This window comes from Strongylocentrotus purpuratus, unplaced genomic scaffold (assembly GCF_000002235.5).
Source record: "Strongylocentrotus purpuratus isolate Spur 01 unplaced genomic scaffold, Spur_5.0 spur5_scaffold_2, whole genome shotgun sequence".
NCBI classification, from domain to species: Eukaryota; Metazoa; Echinodermata; class Echinoidea; order Camarodonta; family Strongylocentrotidae; genus Strongylocentrotus; species Strongylocentrotus purpuratus.
Genome location: NW_022145605.1, coordinates 23,006,907 through 23,024,652, shown reverse-complemented (window position 1 = coordinate 23,024,652; position 17,746 = coordinate 23,006,907). Strand labels below are relative to the sequence as shown.

The 17,746-nt window shown below is 36.8% G+C and overlaps 1 protein-coding gene across 3 annotated transcripts; it reads right to left on the bottom strand.

The window, feature by feature from the left end:
* Positions 1-1,267: 1,267 nt before the first annotated feature.
* LOC580037 (replication protein A 70 kDa DNA-binding subunit) lies at positions 1,268-17,251 on the bottom strand. 3 transcript variants are annotated; one of them, XM_030992011.1, is made up of 18 exons: positions 16,931-17,251; positions 15,046-15,093; positions 14,228-14,315; positions 13,751-13,856; positions 13,367-13,479; positions 12,723-12,803; positions 11,821-11,950; positions 10,920-11,091; positions 9,657-9,852; positions 8,718-8,857; positions 8,157-8,305; positions 7,371-7,441; positions 6,581-6,645; positions 5,926-5,988; positions 5,254-5,367; positions 4,346-4,453; positions 2,667-2,762; positions 1,268-1,380 (listed from the first exon to the last, which is right to left on the bottom strand). In XM_030992011.1, the coding sequence occupies exons 1-18, from the start codon at positions 16,961-16,963 to the stop codon at positions 1,276-1,278; spliced, it is 1,878 nt and encodes a 625-aa protein (XP_030847871.1). In that variant the 5' UTR covers positions 16,964-17,251; the 3' UTR covers positions 1,268-1,275. The 3 variants fall into 3 exon arrangements, with proteins under 3 accessions (XP_030847871.1, XP_030847873.1, XP_030847872.1); XM_030992013.1 differs by having other exon boundaries at positions 11,821-11,947; positions 16,931-17,250; XM_030992012.1 differs by lacking the exon at positions 6,581-6,645 and having other exon boundaries at positions 7,306-7,441.
* Between the last annotated feature and the right edge of the window lie 495 nt (positions 17,252-17,746).

Below are 17,746 nucleotides of genomic sequence, written 5' to 3'. Positions count from 1 at the left end.
GGTGACCAAAAAGGCACCAAGCTTTCCTAATACATTCTAGATATACATGTGCATGTAGCATCAAATTAAACAGTCCAATTTATATTTCCTCAGACAGCACATAAAAAAAAGACTTAGTATAAACTGTACACTACATTTACAGTCCATTATAATTTGCTATTACTCCAATCAACATGCCAGTGACCTTGAGGAATGATTTTATGAATGCCAGAACGTTAACATAGATGAAGGAATCTTTTGATGACAATTATACTCGTTCATTGGGGTTCAAGACCACGTACAACAGAGATTTTTAGGTAACGAGTTGCTAAATCCATGAGTCAATGTCTGAATATTCTATTGATTATACAACATATTGGGGAGCACTTATGACCTTCCAATTCTTGTAGTCATTTACAGTGGTTATTATCTGCGGCACATTATGTGTTGCGAACATTGTAAAATAGCACATTGGCTCTTGATAACCTCAACAACTTTCAGACAAAGGCACCTTCTCTTCTAGACAACACTTCAGCCATATTCAGATATGACGCTGCAATTTGTTGTGATGATTGTAAAGTTAAATATACATCACATTTCTGTATCAGTGAATGCCCGCAAGACCTTTTTTGCACGAAGTTGCCATTCAAGCTTTTTTGTGCCAGTTTACAGCGTCCTTTTGAACCAGCCTTAAGGTATGCTTGACATAGTAACAGCCATTATTTTTAGATATTGTAAGGTGTTAATGTTTAAAAACTCTTGAAGTAATTTGGAGCAAGAGCATTCATTAAACTTGAGCTTCTCTTAAACTGGTAGGACTAGTTAGTGTAAATCTGTAAAGATAAATTGATGATTTTGTCTGGAGAAGTGGAAAATTAATAATGAAAAGTTCATAGAGGACCTCACACCCATTATATTCTCTTCCTTTTACAATGAGATTCTGAATGTTACGCCAGTAAATGTAGTGCTCCAAATAAATACATCCTTTTATTAGACCTTTTATTGCTTTGATCATTGTTCTAATCATTTCAATTCAGAAAACGTTCAAATCAGAAAACTGTCGAATAAGAAAGATCTGGCAACAAACATTTGATACACAACATTACAAGGACATCAAAAAGTAAAAGAATGCTGACAAGGTAATTGGTTAGTTTTCAACGAAGTCAAGAAGATTTTGGGGTTTTAAAATGTAGATGGTTTTCTTCCAGTAATTTATATTATGGACATATCTCTACACCGGCATGATATCTATACTGTAGTGGTTGGTGGAATACTAGGGCGCCCTCTGTTGGTCCGCTAAGCAGAGGCCATAAGTCTGATATCCTTGATCAGTTTGTTGGTGTAGTCTCGCACGTTGATGGGTTGAGCGCTGACGCAGGTGCACTTCAGACGGGCTTCCTCCTATAAACACAGTGAAATAAAGTGAAATGTGTTAATAACGAGAACTGTATAGAAAGACCACCTGTCTATAAAGACCATATACAGTCAAACCTGCTGTGTGACCACCTGTATAGAAAGACCACATTTTTCGTTTCCAAAGAAAATGTTTTTTCATTAAAACCTGTACAAAGGAACCTGTACATATTATGTTATGCAGGCCTGCTGGAAGAGCAGTTTCATAACTGAAGTGGCTACCCTGGGTAAATAAAACGTTATTAGTATTATTATTATTATTATTATAATTGTTACCATCTGTCTAAAAAGACTACTTTTCTTGTCTCCATTGAGCTGAGCGGTCTTTATATACAGGTTTCACTGTAATTATTTCTGTGGAATTTGAACTTGTATCACAGGAACCTGTGCATAAACACCACCCGTCTATACCAATAACTTTTCTGTTCAGTTCTCCCTGGAGTGGTCTTTATACACAGGTTCCAGTGTAATACCAGAGACGGTGTACATATTCAAGTTGTTCAATTCATAAATTATGGCACAATAGACTGACCACAAACATCTAGACTTTCATCATGTTGATACCCCATCTTACTGATAAATGTGCATGTCAACTGCATACTGAAACATTTTGGAAGTAATCTATCTCATTTGTAGGTTTTTCTGTTTTCTAATCATCCTTAAAATGCCCAAGGAGTACAACTAAATTAAGAATCTGAATATGACGCAATCTGATCCCTTTGAGTTTGATATAAGAATAAAATTTCCCACATAGCAACAAAATGCAGATTCATTTCTTTTCCTAATATCAATGGTAACATTTTCTTGTAATAAAAAATGGGTGTGGGGATATATGACAAGCTACTTCACATGCATATATTCTATATTATTAAAATATCCAAATAAATCACAACATTAAAGCCCCTCTAAATTGTAAGAAGTCTCCAATATTTCATGGCAAACTTTCCTAAAAATTGTATAAAGATGTGAAAGAGGATGTCATTTAAGACACACTTCTGCAAAGATTACGCCTCAAAAATGTGATAAAAGAATACCAGTACATAATTTGGGTTTTCTGTTGTATGCAGAAAACCTAAATTTTGTATTTTTCATCAATATTCGACTTCAAACACACCTGTTTTGAAGATCCTTGCAGAAATGTGTCCTTAATGACATCCTCTTTCACATTATGATACAAGTTAAGTGAAATTTGGCCATCAAATTTTTGGGGCTCCCAACAATTTAGAGGGGCTTTAACAACAAAATTTGACATGACGGTAGATTATTTTTCTTACATTATAAGTTTCCATCTTGATCCTCATCCTGAACATGTAATCAATGAAGCAAGCATCTTGGAAGACCTGATTAAATTCCTTTTCTGTCGCCTCACCCTGCAAAATAAACATCACAAGAGATAAAAAGACATGTCATTAATGTAAAAATAATGATACTAATAATATATATACATTAATAAAGCACAGACACTGTGTATATTAATTCTACTATGCTGCAAGGGATCCTAGCTGATGTGCTTAAAAACTATAACATAGCATTAAATGTAAAAAATGTATATTTAGGTTTCCTCTAAAAAGGCTTAAAAATTATGATTTTCTAATTTCTAACAACAAATAAATGACACAAGCCTCCCTGAAGAATATATCATTATCTGGGGAAATGCTCCAGTGATATTTTGGATAGCATAGGAAATTGATGCAGCGCTGATGTCACAGGAGCCTGTAATGTTCGGTAGCATAAACATCAAATAGCATGTGCTAGATCCTACCACGTCCAACACTTCTTTTCAATTAAGGATTATTAAGCAAGATTGATAGAAGGGATTAATTGGATATCTTTTGTTACAGCATGTACTATAGACCACTGATTATTGATACTCAGGTTCCTAATCCATTGCTCCTATGCAAAGATGAATAGAGGTCTGACAATAGTCATTGTAAAAACACAGTTATGGTGATCTGACAATAATCATTATAAGGACATGGGTGTGATGATTGCACCATTCTAATACAAACAAAACATTGTTGATATATTGTACATCCTTCTAAGCCATCGGATTAACCTTGATAACCTTGCTCCAACATAAAGAGTACAACTTTTTAAAGATTATAAGCTTCTCGTGTCTGTTTAAACCCAGTTTCTCACGATTTTAAGTACCGGTAGGTCTTCTACAAGCAGAATTTTTATGATTTTCAATACAACTTGGACAAAATTGTAATTTTCTTCAGGGATATCTCTGATTACCTGAAGAAATTTGATTTCACACAATGGTGATATGTTTTGTACTTTATTTGTAATATTATGAGACAATTACAAGTATCATAATTCAAATAACTGTGGAGTTGCTTTATTCCTGTTGATCAGTTAATGATAAGTTCATCATCACTAAGTGAATCATGAACAGCGATTCTTGAGATACATCACATCAACAGTTTTGAAGCAATAACCACCACAGAGAATATTTACCGCCTTCCCACTATCTGAAGCTTTCTCTTTTTTCTGTTCCTATGTTTCCTTTTTTTCTTTCTTTTGGAGGTCTCGCCTTTGCTATTTACCTCTGATATTTTATTACCTTCAAAAGGAAATCTGTAATCTCAAAAGCAGATATTTGGTTCTGTTCGGGCTCATGCAAGTGCATATATGTCTGTCGAGTAGTCTACTACAAGTCGCTTTTCTGTTAAAGCCCATCTGCACTAGTTAGGCCAGGGGGTTAGACATCCCTGCAAGGTCACTGGCAGGTGGTTATCTCATCAAATCAGCTCTCAATAAACATAAGTAAAAGGGGATCACGGGGGACCAACAGACACCGATTAGGCATTGTTTGATATATAGAGGACGCAAGTAGCTATAAGTAGTGCAGTGGGGCTTTAACCGATCTATCCTGGTGATCGGTACACTTTAACATCACCTGTATCCTAGAGCTGCATTTCTCAGTTCCTACAAACCCCTTGTTTCTCACCTGATCTTTGAGACTACCCAGTTCCTGTGCTGATTTTAAAAGTAGCTGTTCTGCTGTCTCCTGAAAGCAGGTCGCCCATTGGTTGTCTGTGGAGTCAGCAACATTGGCCTGTACAAGAAATCAACCAATCAAAAGTTATGATACATATAAACTAAAGCAAAGAAAGAAAATAATTGTGTACTCCATTTTATCTATTTATTCATTTCTGACATTTATCTAGGTTAGCAAATTTTCACCATACATGTAAGTGGCAGTCTTCCACGAGGCCATATGTGGTATCAATGATATGAATCAAATGAAATATTAAGATAATTCCCATATTTTCAATATAGTTCCGTTAAATGCAGGGTGAGTTACCATCATTGCTACCCCTGCGGTAAATATGACATAATTGAAACTATCAATCAAAAGGGCACTGTGTATTGTTTCTGTATTGAATGTGTCATCTTGATTTCTTTTCAATACTTATTCAGGTACTTTCCAAATAGAAATGCGGCTATGTTAATGTTAATATCTCTGATATAGAAACTAGAAATTGTATTTAGACAGAAATGAAGGAAACTACTTAACAATGGAAAAGAAAAGCTAAATTTGAAAGGATAGCACTTTTAAATTTTGAAGATCTTGTAAAATATTCACTAGAACAGAAGAAAGCTGATGAACATACTTTGGGGGCTTACCAAACATTAAAATGTAATATACAATTTTGACTGAAGAACTTCAGCCTGTTCAATGAAACATTAAAGGCACAATATAATTCAATTAATCTATTTCACATCATTTAAACAAGGATCATGTTTAGAATCAGCATATTTTAGGAGCGACTTCCATCTACACATGCAAATCATTGATACTAAATTTTCAGAAATCAGGGTGACATAATAGGACATGATATCTAATGTACTTACAGAAAGCAGGAGTCTATACTTGAAGTTTTCATAGTCTTTGGAACACTTCTCACATCTGTACGACCCATCTCCATTCTCTGAAACTTTCTTGTTACACTCAGCTGACGGACAGGCCTACGTTAATACAAACAGACAGTAATGATTACTCAAACAACGACGACTAGACTTGATTAGCAAAAGAAAGTATTGCTAATGCATTCTTGATGAGAGTTCTCACACTGAATTTTTTCGGTAAGTCTTCATTTACATAATACCCTATCAGTTTGGAGGAATTCTGAAAATTTAGAAAATATGTTACAGATATTATGTTATTCTATGTAAGTTGATCAAACTAACAATGAATCAAGCAAATGTCAATTGTTCTTAAACACAAGTTCTTAAATATTGAGAGAAATTCACACCTTGCATCTTTTCAAATCAAAGATGCAAGGTGTGTACTACCCGCAGATCACAGGTGTATTATACCCTAATCAAAAGCCACATTACACCTACACATTGGGTAACCACTCATAGAATGTTATTAACTCAACTGACAATTTTCTGCTTACAGTATGTAATTCTCGATAAATTTCCAGAACAACCTATTTTCCCACTGAAACATTTGAATGTTACAACTTATCACAATCTGTGATGTCTACATATTCCGTAAGGCTAACTTGTAATATGACTTACCATGTACATGCAGTTCTCCTTCCTGACAAAGAGTATGGTGCCCTTCACTGTGAAATAATCCGGCTGTGGAAATAGATGGAAATGACAAAGAAAATTGAGACTATGACATGCAAGTGTGTTATGTATTAACAATGAATTTCATTTACTTAAATCTTGGTGTGTATCATTTCCAAATCAGTTTACAAGGACAATTCTTCTGAAAATGGAACGTCTGTCCATTATCAATAAATACATCATTTAAATGTCTCTCAACTAGAACTTTTTTGTGTGTATACGTGTGTTCTATTAGTAATTTTGCTTTCATACGCACTTGGACTGGATTAAAATGTAAACCTCTCAGTCTTGTATCACCAGGTCCTGGTCTTACCTTTTCATCCTGGCCTAGATTTGTTTTTTTAATCCTTCACCTCACGATATGAACAGGTCTATTGTAGTATTATACACTTATCCGTCCTTGGACTAGACTAGAGTGTCTACCATGTGGACCTATATCATTAGATCCAGGTCTAACCTTTTCACACTGGCCTAGGTTCTGAATCAGAATGTACACACATGATCATATACTATTAGGACCAGGACTTACCTTCTCACTCTGAACTAAGGTCCCGAATCAAGAATTAAACCATCTGGTCCTATCATTAGTTCCTGTTCTTACCTTTTCACCCTGGCCTAGGTTCTGTGCATGTACATCGTGGAATGTCATCCAGTTTGTGTTAGCTCCTCAATCTCTTGATAGGAGCATGGCCATTGTAACATCGTACACTTATCTGTTCTTGGACTGGACTAAAGCGTATACCTATGTCAGACCTGCCAACCTCTGGAGTTCAAAAACTGTATTCTTTAATCCCAAAAGTTGTATTTTACTGACAGAAGTTGTATTCTTAAAAATAAACACGGACTGTTACGCGGATCAATTTTTTTTATGGATCATTTGTTGAATATGCATGATTTCGTCATGACTGTTGTGTTCGATGAACCGATGAACATCCCCAAATTGCCAATTTGAGATGCTTGTAGGATACTTTACAGGACAGAATGGGCATTTTGCCATTGAAAATGGCTAACACACACACACAAAATACCCACCATTTTTTTTGAAAATCGTATTTTATTTAGGAAAATCGTACTGTCGTATTTGCTTCTAAAAATCGTACTAAATACGACTAAATCGTACTGGTTGGCAGGTCTGCTATGTCATTCGGTCCTGTTCTTACCTTTTCACCCTGGCCTAGGTTCTGTGCATGTACATCATGGAATGTCATCCAGTTTTTGTTTGATCCTCCATGTCTTGATATAAGCATGGCCATTGTAATATTATACACTTATCTGTTCTTGGACTGGACTAGAGCATACACCTATGTCATTAGGTCCTGGTCTTACCTTTTCACCCTGGCCTAGGTTCTGTGCATGTACATCGTGGAATGTCATCCAGTTTGTGTTAGCTCCTCCTCCGCCTCCTGATCCCTGTCTAGTAGAGATGGACTGGGAATCCTGGGAGTGACCCTCGCTGTCAAACCTACATACGGGTCAAGAGGTCAAACAGAATTAGAGTATTAAGTACAGTATCAAGATTTAAAATTCTCTAAAAATTTATTTCTATTTCAAATACTTTCAGCCATGCATGTATTTAGTCCCATTTATTACAAACTACATCAGTGAATTCATAAAATCTGCTAGTTAAACTGAGGTCATGTGAATCTTGGATCAGACCAAATGTATAGAAATGTTATATTCCAATGTACAAATTTGTACATTTTCCATTACTTTTGGGAATAAGCAAATACCTTGGACTTGGCCATTTAGAAACCTTTAGTTAAAAGAGTACTGTGATGACCAGATGAAGAACTGTTCTAGGTCTCAAAGAGACCATCACTAAAACTCCTTACTTCATTGGTCAAATTCTTTTAAAGCAACTAAATCAACCACAATTCTCTCATTGTAAGATGTCCATCTTCATGCATTTTTTATGCTAGGATAAGCTTAGATTTTAAGACAAAATTATCTCATATAGTTTGGGAGTCAGACATTTTGTTTGCTTGATCAGGACTCAACAACAAATTGTACACAGACAGAGAGAGAGAAAGAGAGAGAAAGAGAGGGAGAGAGAGAGCGAGGGGGAAGAGAGAGAGAGAGAGAGAGAGAGAGGGGGGGGGGGGGAGGGGGAGGAAGAGGGAGGGAGAGAGGTAGGAAGAGAAAAAGAGAGAATAAACAGAACAGAATAGGTATCCTACCATCCTTTGAGATGATGTGCTTTGGGGATGTCAGGATTGACCTGGAAAATACTATTCTGCAGGACCGACAGAGATCTTCCTCCGAAACCAGACAGGCGAGCTCCCTTCACAGCGATCACGGGGTTCCCTGAACCATCAAAGTCCTCAGCCTGAAATAGGAGGAGTCAGGATAAAAACTTTACTGCATTATGGCAGTACAATTCTTGTCTTACACACAGGCCTATGAGTGGTCTCACCCTACTTTCCAAGTTTCACAAATTCATGTTATAAATCTTTGCAAAAGAGTTCACATTTATCAAAGTTTCATGTGTACCATTACAATAATCCAATGAAAAAAATCTTGTTATCCATGATTACAGATAAAGTGCACAATAGGCAGACTTCGGCAGAATTTTATGCAAGGGGTTCATTTTGCAAATCGCTTCCTAGCAACTGTCATCTTTGCTTTATCTCTTAAAATTTGATTTTTTTTTTTTTAAATAGTGAGGTATTTTCATGTCCCCATAAACTCCTATTCGTGTGGGTTTTGAAGTAAGGTATCCGGTGGGGGATAGGACCTACCTCCTTGCCCCACAGGGTCAGAGAAACTTCCTTCTGAGAATCATCGACCAGCTGTAATGACCTCTTGTTGACCTCTCGATTAGACGACTTGATGGTCACTGCAGTCAGGTCGCTCGTACTCTTGCACACTCCAATCACATCTGAGCATCAAACATTGAACAGAAATAGAGAGGAGATCGGGGGGGTGTTTCACAATTACAGTTATGAACTCAATTAATCATACCCTTACCAAATATTTGTAATTTTTAAGTATGTTCCAATTTTATGTTTCTTGAGAAGCTTACATCTAACAGAATTCAACAAAAACCCTTATTCAACCAATCCGGCTTTCAATCTTGAGCTACGACAACACAAAAAACATGAATTTCCCTAACATTTCAAAAGTTTTCTTGTGATGTTTTTTTCTACTACACTTGGCATGTTGAGTGAGACAATTATGACATGCACATACATGCCTACACAAGTGTGGTTGTAGGAGCCCTGATTAGTTCCCTCCTATGTACAATCTCTATAGGAGTGAACTAATCGGAGCTCCATGAGATGTCAGACTGACCTATCAGGAAAATAACTACCAGAGAAAAAACTTCCACTCTCAACCAGCTATGGAATCCTCTGGCATATCCTCAACCTGGGGCCCCCGTTTCATAAAACTTGTTATCTATAACAACTGCTAAATTTCTATGACGAATTTGCTCTCAGCCAATCAGTTGCCATGATTTCAGTAGCTTATAACAGTAGCTTGGAACTTGTTATTGATAAAAAGTATTATGAAACAGGGAACCGTTTCACAAAGCCTTTTTTTAAATGACAAATGACAAAAATCAGTGACAAATCTGCTGATAGCCAATCAGAAGCAAGGATTTCAGTAGCTTATAACAGCAGCTTCTAACTTGTTATTGATAACAAGTTTTATGAAAAAGACCCCAGCTATGAGCTTACCTATCATGGAATCTTCCGGCGTATCCTCAAGATGAGAGATGCTCTTGAAGTCAAACTGGACGGCTGGAATGGACACGTCTTCCTCCACACAGGGCTCTACCATCGTATCGTTGTTGAAGGTGAGCTCATAGTCATTGTTGATGGAGGTGTACTGACGATTGGCGGGCTTCAGGGTGCCTCGAGATACAAAGTAGACCTGGATGGGTGTAAGGAAAGTTACACATAGTTAGAGAGTTAGAGAGATATCCATAAATGTAATTTTTTACGAGATAAATGGTGTGTAAGTAGAGAAGCAATCACAGGAATGTTATGTTGTAAACAAACTTTAAGAATATGGGAACAACATGAAAACCAATCAATATTATAAAACACACACAAAAAAAAACAATCAATATCAAGAAGACTGCCTCCAAGAGCATGAAAAACTTCAGATGCATTAAATCATCAGCAGTATCTTGGAAAAGGCATATTCTAATTCAGTTAGACATCATAACCATCACCATTACCCTCATCATCATCATCATCATCATCACCATCAACATCTTCTTCATCATCATCATCATCATCATCATCATCATCATCATCATCATCATCATCATCATCATCATCATCATCATCATCATCACCACCATCCTCACTATTATCACCACCACCATCATCACCATCACCATCATCACTATAATCATCTTCATTACCACCATCTTCACCATTGCCATCAACATCTTCATCACCACATCATCATCATCATCATCATCACTATAATCATCTTCATTACCACCATCATCACCATTGCCATCAACATCTTCATCACCACCATCATCATCATCATCATCATCACTATAATCATCTTCATTACAACCATCTTCACCATTGCCATCAACATCTTCATCACCACCATCATCATCATCCCCATCATCACTATAATCATCTTCATTATCACCATCATCACCATTGCCATCAACATCTTCATCACCACCATCATCATCATCATCCCCATCATCACTATAATCATCTTCATCACCACCATCATCATCATCATCATCATCATCACTATAATCATCTTCATTACCACCATCATCACCATTGCCATCAACATCTTCATCACCACCATCATCATCATCCCCATCATCACTATCATCCTATAATCCCCATCATCACTATCATCATCATCACCACCACCACCATCATCACTATAATCATCTTCATTACCGTCATTATCACCACCATCATCATCAGCACCATCATCTTCATCATCATCTTTACCTTTCCAATCTCTATCATCTCATAGTATTTATCCACCATGTCCTTGAAGGCCGTGCAGCGGATTTCACCGGACTGATCTAGGAGATCCATGGAGAAGAGCTTGCCTTCACCACGGGCGTTGCTCCAGGTACGGATGGCCGTCTTGTTGGTCACTCGAGCTTTTATGGTCCATCTGGAAGGCAACAGAAAGGAAGGGAGGGAGGGTGGAGGAGAGAGAGAAAGAGAAAGAGAGACAGAGAGAGAGAGAGAGAGGAGAAAGAGGGAGAGAGAGGCACCGAGAGAGACCGAGAGAGACAGACAGAGAGAGACACACACACATAGAGACAAATAGAAAGAGAGGGAGAGAGGGGGGCGGGGGGAGTGAGACAGACAGAGAGACAAAGAGAAAGAGAGAAAAGGAGACAGGAAGAAAGAAGATCTTCAGTATTTTTGATCAAATGGTCAATACCAATTCTCATTGATCATGGTGTTTGGACAATGAAAATATATCTCAAAAATTAATAAGAGCTTACCCACTATTATCTCGGGCAGACTTCCTTTCAATATGTGCCAAAGTAGATATTTGGCCAAGATTGACGCATGAGCATTGTTTCACACAACCATCTCAAGTACAAGTTTGATCGCATCTAAAAAATATAGTGAAACCTGTCTATAAAGACCACCCAAGGGAGTAAAAAAAAGTGGTCTTTATGTACAGGTTCCTTTAGTACATGTTTCAACGAGAAACCATTTTCTAATGGAAACAAAAAATGTGGTCTTTGTAGACAGGTGGTCTTTCTGTACAGACGGCTAAAGGAGGTTTGACTGTACCTATATAAAAGTTAACACACATTTAAATGGGATATCAACGAACTTACACTTATCATGGTTTCGTGAAACCAGGTCTTGAATAAGATCTTACCTGTTCTGGTAGGGGGTTAGACTGGAGATGGGCTGGACCTTCTTGGGTGACGTGGTACTACCCCCCATGGCCGAGTTTGATTGACCGTAGAATGTCCCTTGTTTGTTGGGCGTTGCGCTAGCCGGGGCTGCTGGGAAGGTAGAACAAGTAAAAAATAAATTAGAGACATGGGTGAGAATGTTGTTGAAAAGTTAAAAAATGGCAAATTTAGATTAAAAAAACAATTATTTTGAATCTGTCAACATGTTGCCAATTTAAGGATTTAAAAGAATATTTTCATCTTTTTTGTTTCTTTCCATGCATCAATTTTTTTCTTTTTCCTGGCTCCAATTAGTGATAGAAAATGTTATATTATTGTTTGTTAACAATTCATGGTATCAAGGAGCAAAATAGGACCAAGAAAAGGGCCTGGATCTATTTTATGGTGTATTAAATTTTAAAAAAAGAGACTTCGACTGCTTGAGATTTTGACTACTTAAGATGTTCAAAATTGTGTGAAGTTGGGCAACATCTTATATACTATACAGAAATAAAAATCCTGATCTTGAGAGATAGTGAATGACAAACTAGCTGGCTAGACCACTGTTCCTTACTAACACATGAATGTAACATCACATTGGTCAACTGCTTCAAAATTAGCAACCACCTCGTAGTGGAGTATAGCACAGAAAAAAGAGATTATCAAGAAAATGTTATACTTGAGAAGGTAATCACACAAGTTTAAATCCACTTCAAAGGGCTCTAATTGTTGCCTTCCATTATTTGGTCAAGGATAACAATAATAATAATAATATGGAGTATTTGTAATGCGCCAACTATTAAATGTTCAGTTCTCCTCAAAGTGGACCTGTAGTGTGTATTTGTATGTCTAAGGTATTCCCAACATAGCAGTGGCTACCTACCTCCTGTACCATAGCTGGTGGGCCTGGCTGTCTGAGGTGGATCATGGCTCACTGTGCTATCTGGTCTAGACTGCTGCTGAGCTGCTCAATCAAAAACAAATGGAAGATTACAATGAATACTTATATTGCTATCAATAACGAAGGTTAATACAAATATTCTGTACACAAAAAAATGATATACTGGTAAAAGAATGAAGTACGGAACTGAATTTATTTATAATAAATCACATACCGTAAAGCTTATATCTTAAAAACAACAAATAAATAAAAACACTACCCAGTAAAGTTATGATGCCCATATAACAACAATTAAAATATAAAATATATTACTTTTCAAACAGTTGTAACATATTATATTTTTCAAACTTCAACAATAAAACTTCAACAGAATTGAATTTGCAAATGCAAACATTGATATTCATTTAAGGGGTACTTGTGACTTGAAAGTAAAAGTAAAATCACTAGAGGAACAATGAAGAGGAAATATATAAAATTAGGGGAGAGAACAACCCTGTAAGCAGAAGTGTCAGAAATAGACAAACAATGAATAACAAAAAGAAAAGGACAAGTGCATGAGACAATAATAGATTAGGAGTAAGAACATTGATCTTAAAATATAAAGTATGCAAAGATCTGTCACAAACCTGGTGCAGCTCCTCCCTGCCCCGGAGCTCTCATTGGTGTAGGGTCACCGATAGACACACCAATCTCACTTCCTTTCTTCACAATATCCAGGTCTAAAACGACAATAACTCGCCTGAAATCAAGAGAAATAGAAGCATTTCATAAGTAATCATAATTAAATCTAGGCAATTAGAATGTACAAATAAATAGCATGCGCAATGGAGATTAGCCAAATTGGAGTTTTACCTGTATTTGGCACAGGAAAATCATCTTTATATTCCCTACTTAATTCTAATGTGCAACAACAACTCTCTCTTTCTCTCTCTCTCTTTCTGAATATGCACTCTTTTTATATTAAAGATATAGTTATGGTTAGGGTCTTCATCTCTCTTCTCTGTACATACCTGTCGTTGGCTATGGGATTACAAGAGTAGTTCTTGAGTTTCATGGCGGCTTTGACGTCTAGCTCTCCGGTGGAAACCATCTCGTTGAGTTGTGTAGCCAACATAGCTATGGAAAACAAGAAGTAATATAAAAAGTTGTTTCCCATCTTTCTGTTCCCGACATGAAGTACAATAAAATATTATGTATTTTTGTAATTCTGCTAGCATAATCCTTTCGGTTAAATAATTAACGAGTTTGTGTCCCTTTACACAGAAAAAAAAAGTGGCTTGTAAGGTGCCATCAATTGTGACCTTTTACTATAAAAACCCATCAATGCTTTAATCATCATTGGTCTTCGTCCATGTGAAGCAATGCGACCAAGTTTACAAGCTTGGATCGAAATCAAAATTCAGTTTCAGCTCTAGCCTTTTCCATTGTTCATCTTGACTTGAGACTATACTGGGAGCTACCCTGTTCCTTTAATAAAGAACCTTTACCTGTGCATGTGTGTTCTCCATCTGAAAGCATAAGCCTGTAACGATCCACAGCTTTGCCACTGGCGGCAGCATTCATCTTCTTACATGCCTGCACGATGGGGTGAAAAAGATTGATCCGATTTATAGCCCTTCCACTAGAGAGGAAGCATTGTATAAGGGCAACTGTCTACAAAGGTCACATTTTTTTGTTTCCTTTGAAAATGGTTTCTCATCGAAACATGTACTAAAGGAACCTGTCTACAAAGAAAACTTGTTGTGTTTCCCTTGGGCGGTCGCTATGGACAGGTTTTACAGTATAAAGTACTTGGTGATTGTACCATAAGTTGAATGGATGTTAGGTTTCTTGGGAGTAATTTGATTTGTTAAGAAGTTTCAGCTTGCTCCCAGTAAATAAAGATTACATGCTCGATCTTGTAAATAAAAAAAGTCTTGGAACCTGCAAGATTTGAACCTGCCATCTACTGCTTGCCGGGCAGCGACTCTACAACCAGGCGTGTTATATTATTTCTTATTCCTTTTTTATTCCTAACTTATAAGCGTATTCAGTTTTTGGATTAGGATTCAAACTGGACAGTTATCCGCGACTATGTCACAATCCACTGCCAATTTGAGATTCTCAGACTTTATAGTGATATCATAATTCAAACATTCTTAACTTTCTTATTACTGGTTCAATTTGTTTCAAAGTTGTTGCGATTCTGTTTATCCAATTTGTTCTGCTTTCATACGATTTACATTTTAAGTCAGGTTCCTCAATCTCCAATGTCACAAACTTGATCTTATTCTTAGGTCAATGCCACGTATTCACTTTTACTTACCAAAAGCTGTAACACAGGGCAACTGACATTTTCTCCTCGGAAAATGGCCTGGAAGTAAATAAAAGAAGTAAAGAAAGATTAATCACCACTTATGGTTTAACAGTATAAGTCTATGAATACTTTTAAATAGATGAAGTGTCTTTATTTCATGATAACTTTTCACAAGTAAAGTTAAAAAAAACAGGTCATCAATTTGAAAGAAATGATTGACCATATAATCATATACACTGTATATAAAGCAATCACATGAAATAAAATAGCTATCAAATAATTTGAGATTATCAGCCGTAGTTTGGCGGACGTGTAATTTGATTGCGTTTCACGCATCAAGCATTGTACTGTAAGAGTTTGAATTTTTGTCTTTATATTTCAGTTAATAAATTTCTTCTCTCTTCCTTATCCATTATTACATATTCATTTATATATTTGCATTCTTCATTTGCATATTTATTTTCCCAGCTCATTCACCTTCTTACAGCACAATCTTTCAGTTGCACTACTGCCACACCTTATTTTCCTCTCTCCTTCAAACCCATTCCCTTTGTCTTCTCATTCTCTATGCATGGTTGCCTTTTCCTGCCCTAGCAACATGCACTTTCTCTTCTCTCATTTGTCCTCTTTGCCTCTCACCTTTAATCTATCTAACCTGTTCACCTCATTGGTTTCTCTTATCACATGACTTTCCCCTGATGGGTTTATTTTGTTATGATGCCTGATTTGTACTAAGAGACATGTTATAATTTTGTATATTAAAGTTAGTTCTGTTCTGTCCTTCTTGGTGTGAGGTTGTTTTATCTACTGTCCTGAGTTACTTGAGTTTTGTTGGAGAGCTTAGATTGTTTTTGATGCAGCATGTTTGATGATTGATTTTGGCCAACTGTAATTTCCCTCGGTTAAATAAGCACGTTACAGTACCATTGGCAAATGGCAATAGGGGAAAAAATATCATCAAGATACAAAGTGGTGATCCTGTAGCAACTTCCATGCATTCCGTTAAATAGTAGAAAAAATCTACACATATTACGATTAGAATACTGTTAACGCTCATTGGAAAGAAAGAAATTGATGACTTGAGGAGTTGTAATGTACAATGATGACTTCCGAATGAAACGAACAGCTATCAATAAAAAGCTTCCATCAACTAATTTGTTTTTTTGAGGCATCAACTAGATTTATCGTCGTCAGTTTAACCATCAACTAAAACTCTAGAACCACATGTAGGCGCTATAATAATAGACTTAATTGCACCATTGATGTTCAAGCAAAACAGTTGCCATGTTTAATCTGCATTAAATTGGATTTAGGCCTAGCCTAGACCTAGACTAAACTTTTTACCAAGATTACAAAGAAAAGACATGGTGATCCGACCAAACACGGTACATGGTGTGTTGTTCAAACAAATTTCTGTAGGGGTCTAGATCTAGATCTAGTCTACCCTAATTTTGGGGGGAAAAAGCTGAAATATTTTTGGTCCAATATCTAAAGATAGATCTAGCTCTAGATGTAGATCTAGGGACAACACTGCGGTGCTGCAGTAGAGTCGGGTGCAGGTAGATCTAGATCTAATTATGGCTTGCGCCCGTAATCCAACTAACAAATGGAAGTTACAAACTGATTGAGCTGAGGACGCAGTTCGAAACCGAGTCACGTCTTTCGGATGGTGACTGATGTTACTTAATTAAAGGTCAGTCCCCAGGCGTAAATTTTTATATCTGATTGATACAAGTCTGTAAAAACCCAATTAGGGTCTACACACAGTCACACACACACGCACACATTTTCTGGAGTCTCCACAAAATTGTAACTCACTTCTGTAATCAGTCTGTAATAAAATTAAAAGTTAAAATATTCTACTCTCACTGACTGAGTGCAGTGACTGACTTACCGCAATGGCCCCTCTGGAAAGCAAATTATTCATTTTGACTAATTGTTAGAGTACAAATTGCTCTTTATTTGACACAAGCAACTTCCAGAATCTCAGCTCAGAATCGGGCAACACGTACGTCCAATGAAAAGTTCGATTGTAGCAGTCTAAATCTACATGTACTTGAATTGTGCGTGTTGCAACATGAATAGTATACAGTGTGTACGTTACTGTACTTCGGCGCCGCCGTGTTTTCCCTCAACTTCGAATCTCTCCCGCCAAGTGGCGCGAACGTACAGCTGAAAGGCCCGTTGAATGCAGTTGGTATATGGCCACGCAGTACAACAGAGTGTGGCCATCACTGACCTCTACCGCCAGTGTAGGGGTACTCGAATTATCAGATCGGCCAAGGTGGTCAAAATGTTTTTTTTTAATGTATTATATTTTATAACTTATAAAACCTTCTAAATGGTTATGTGCAAACATAGAGTATAAGTATGTTGATCAGGCGCGTACACAGGGGGGGGGGGGGGGGGGGGGTTAAACCCCCCTTTGGTATTTTTTTGTGTGTAAACCCCCTCTAAAATTCTCTTTTATTAAAAAAATAATATATATTCCCATGGTTGACCTAAAAAAGCTGACCTTACCCCTCCAAAATGTCAAATTTTCAAATTTCGAGACCAAAAAAAAAAAAAAAAAATGTGTCCTCTTAGCAATGAATTGACTCCATATCAGATTCCAAACATTCAAGTGTTGAAAAGGTTTTTAAAAGCCAGTAATATTTCATACAAAAGTTACACATTATTTTTTTTCATCAACCTTCAACAGCGAGATGCT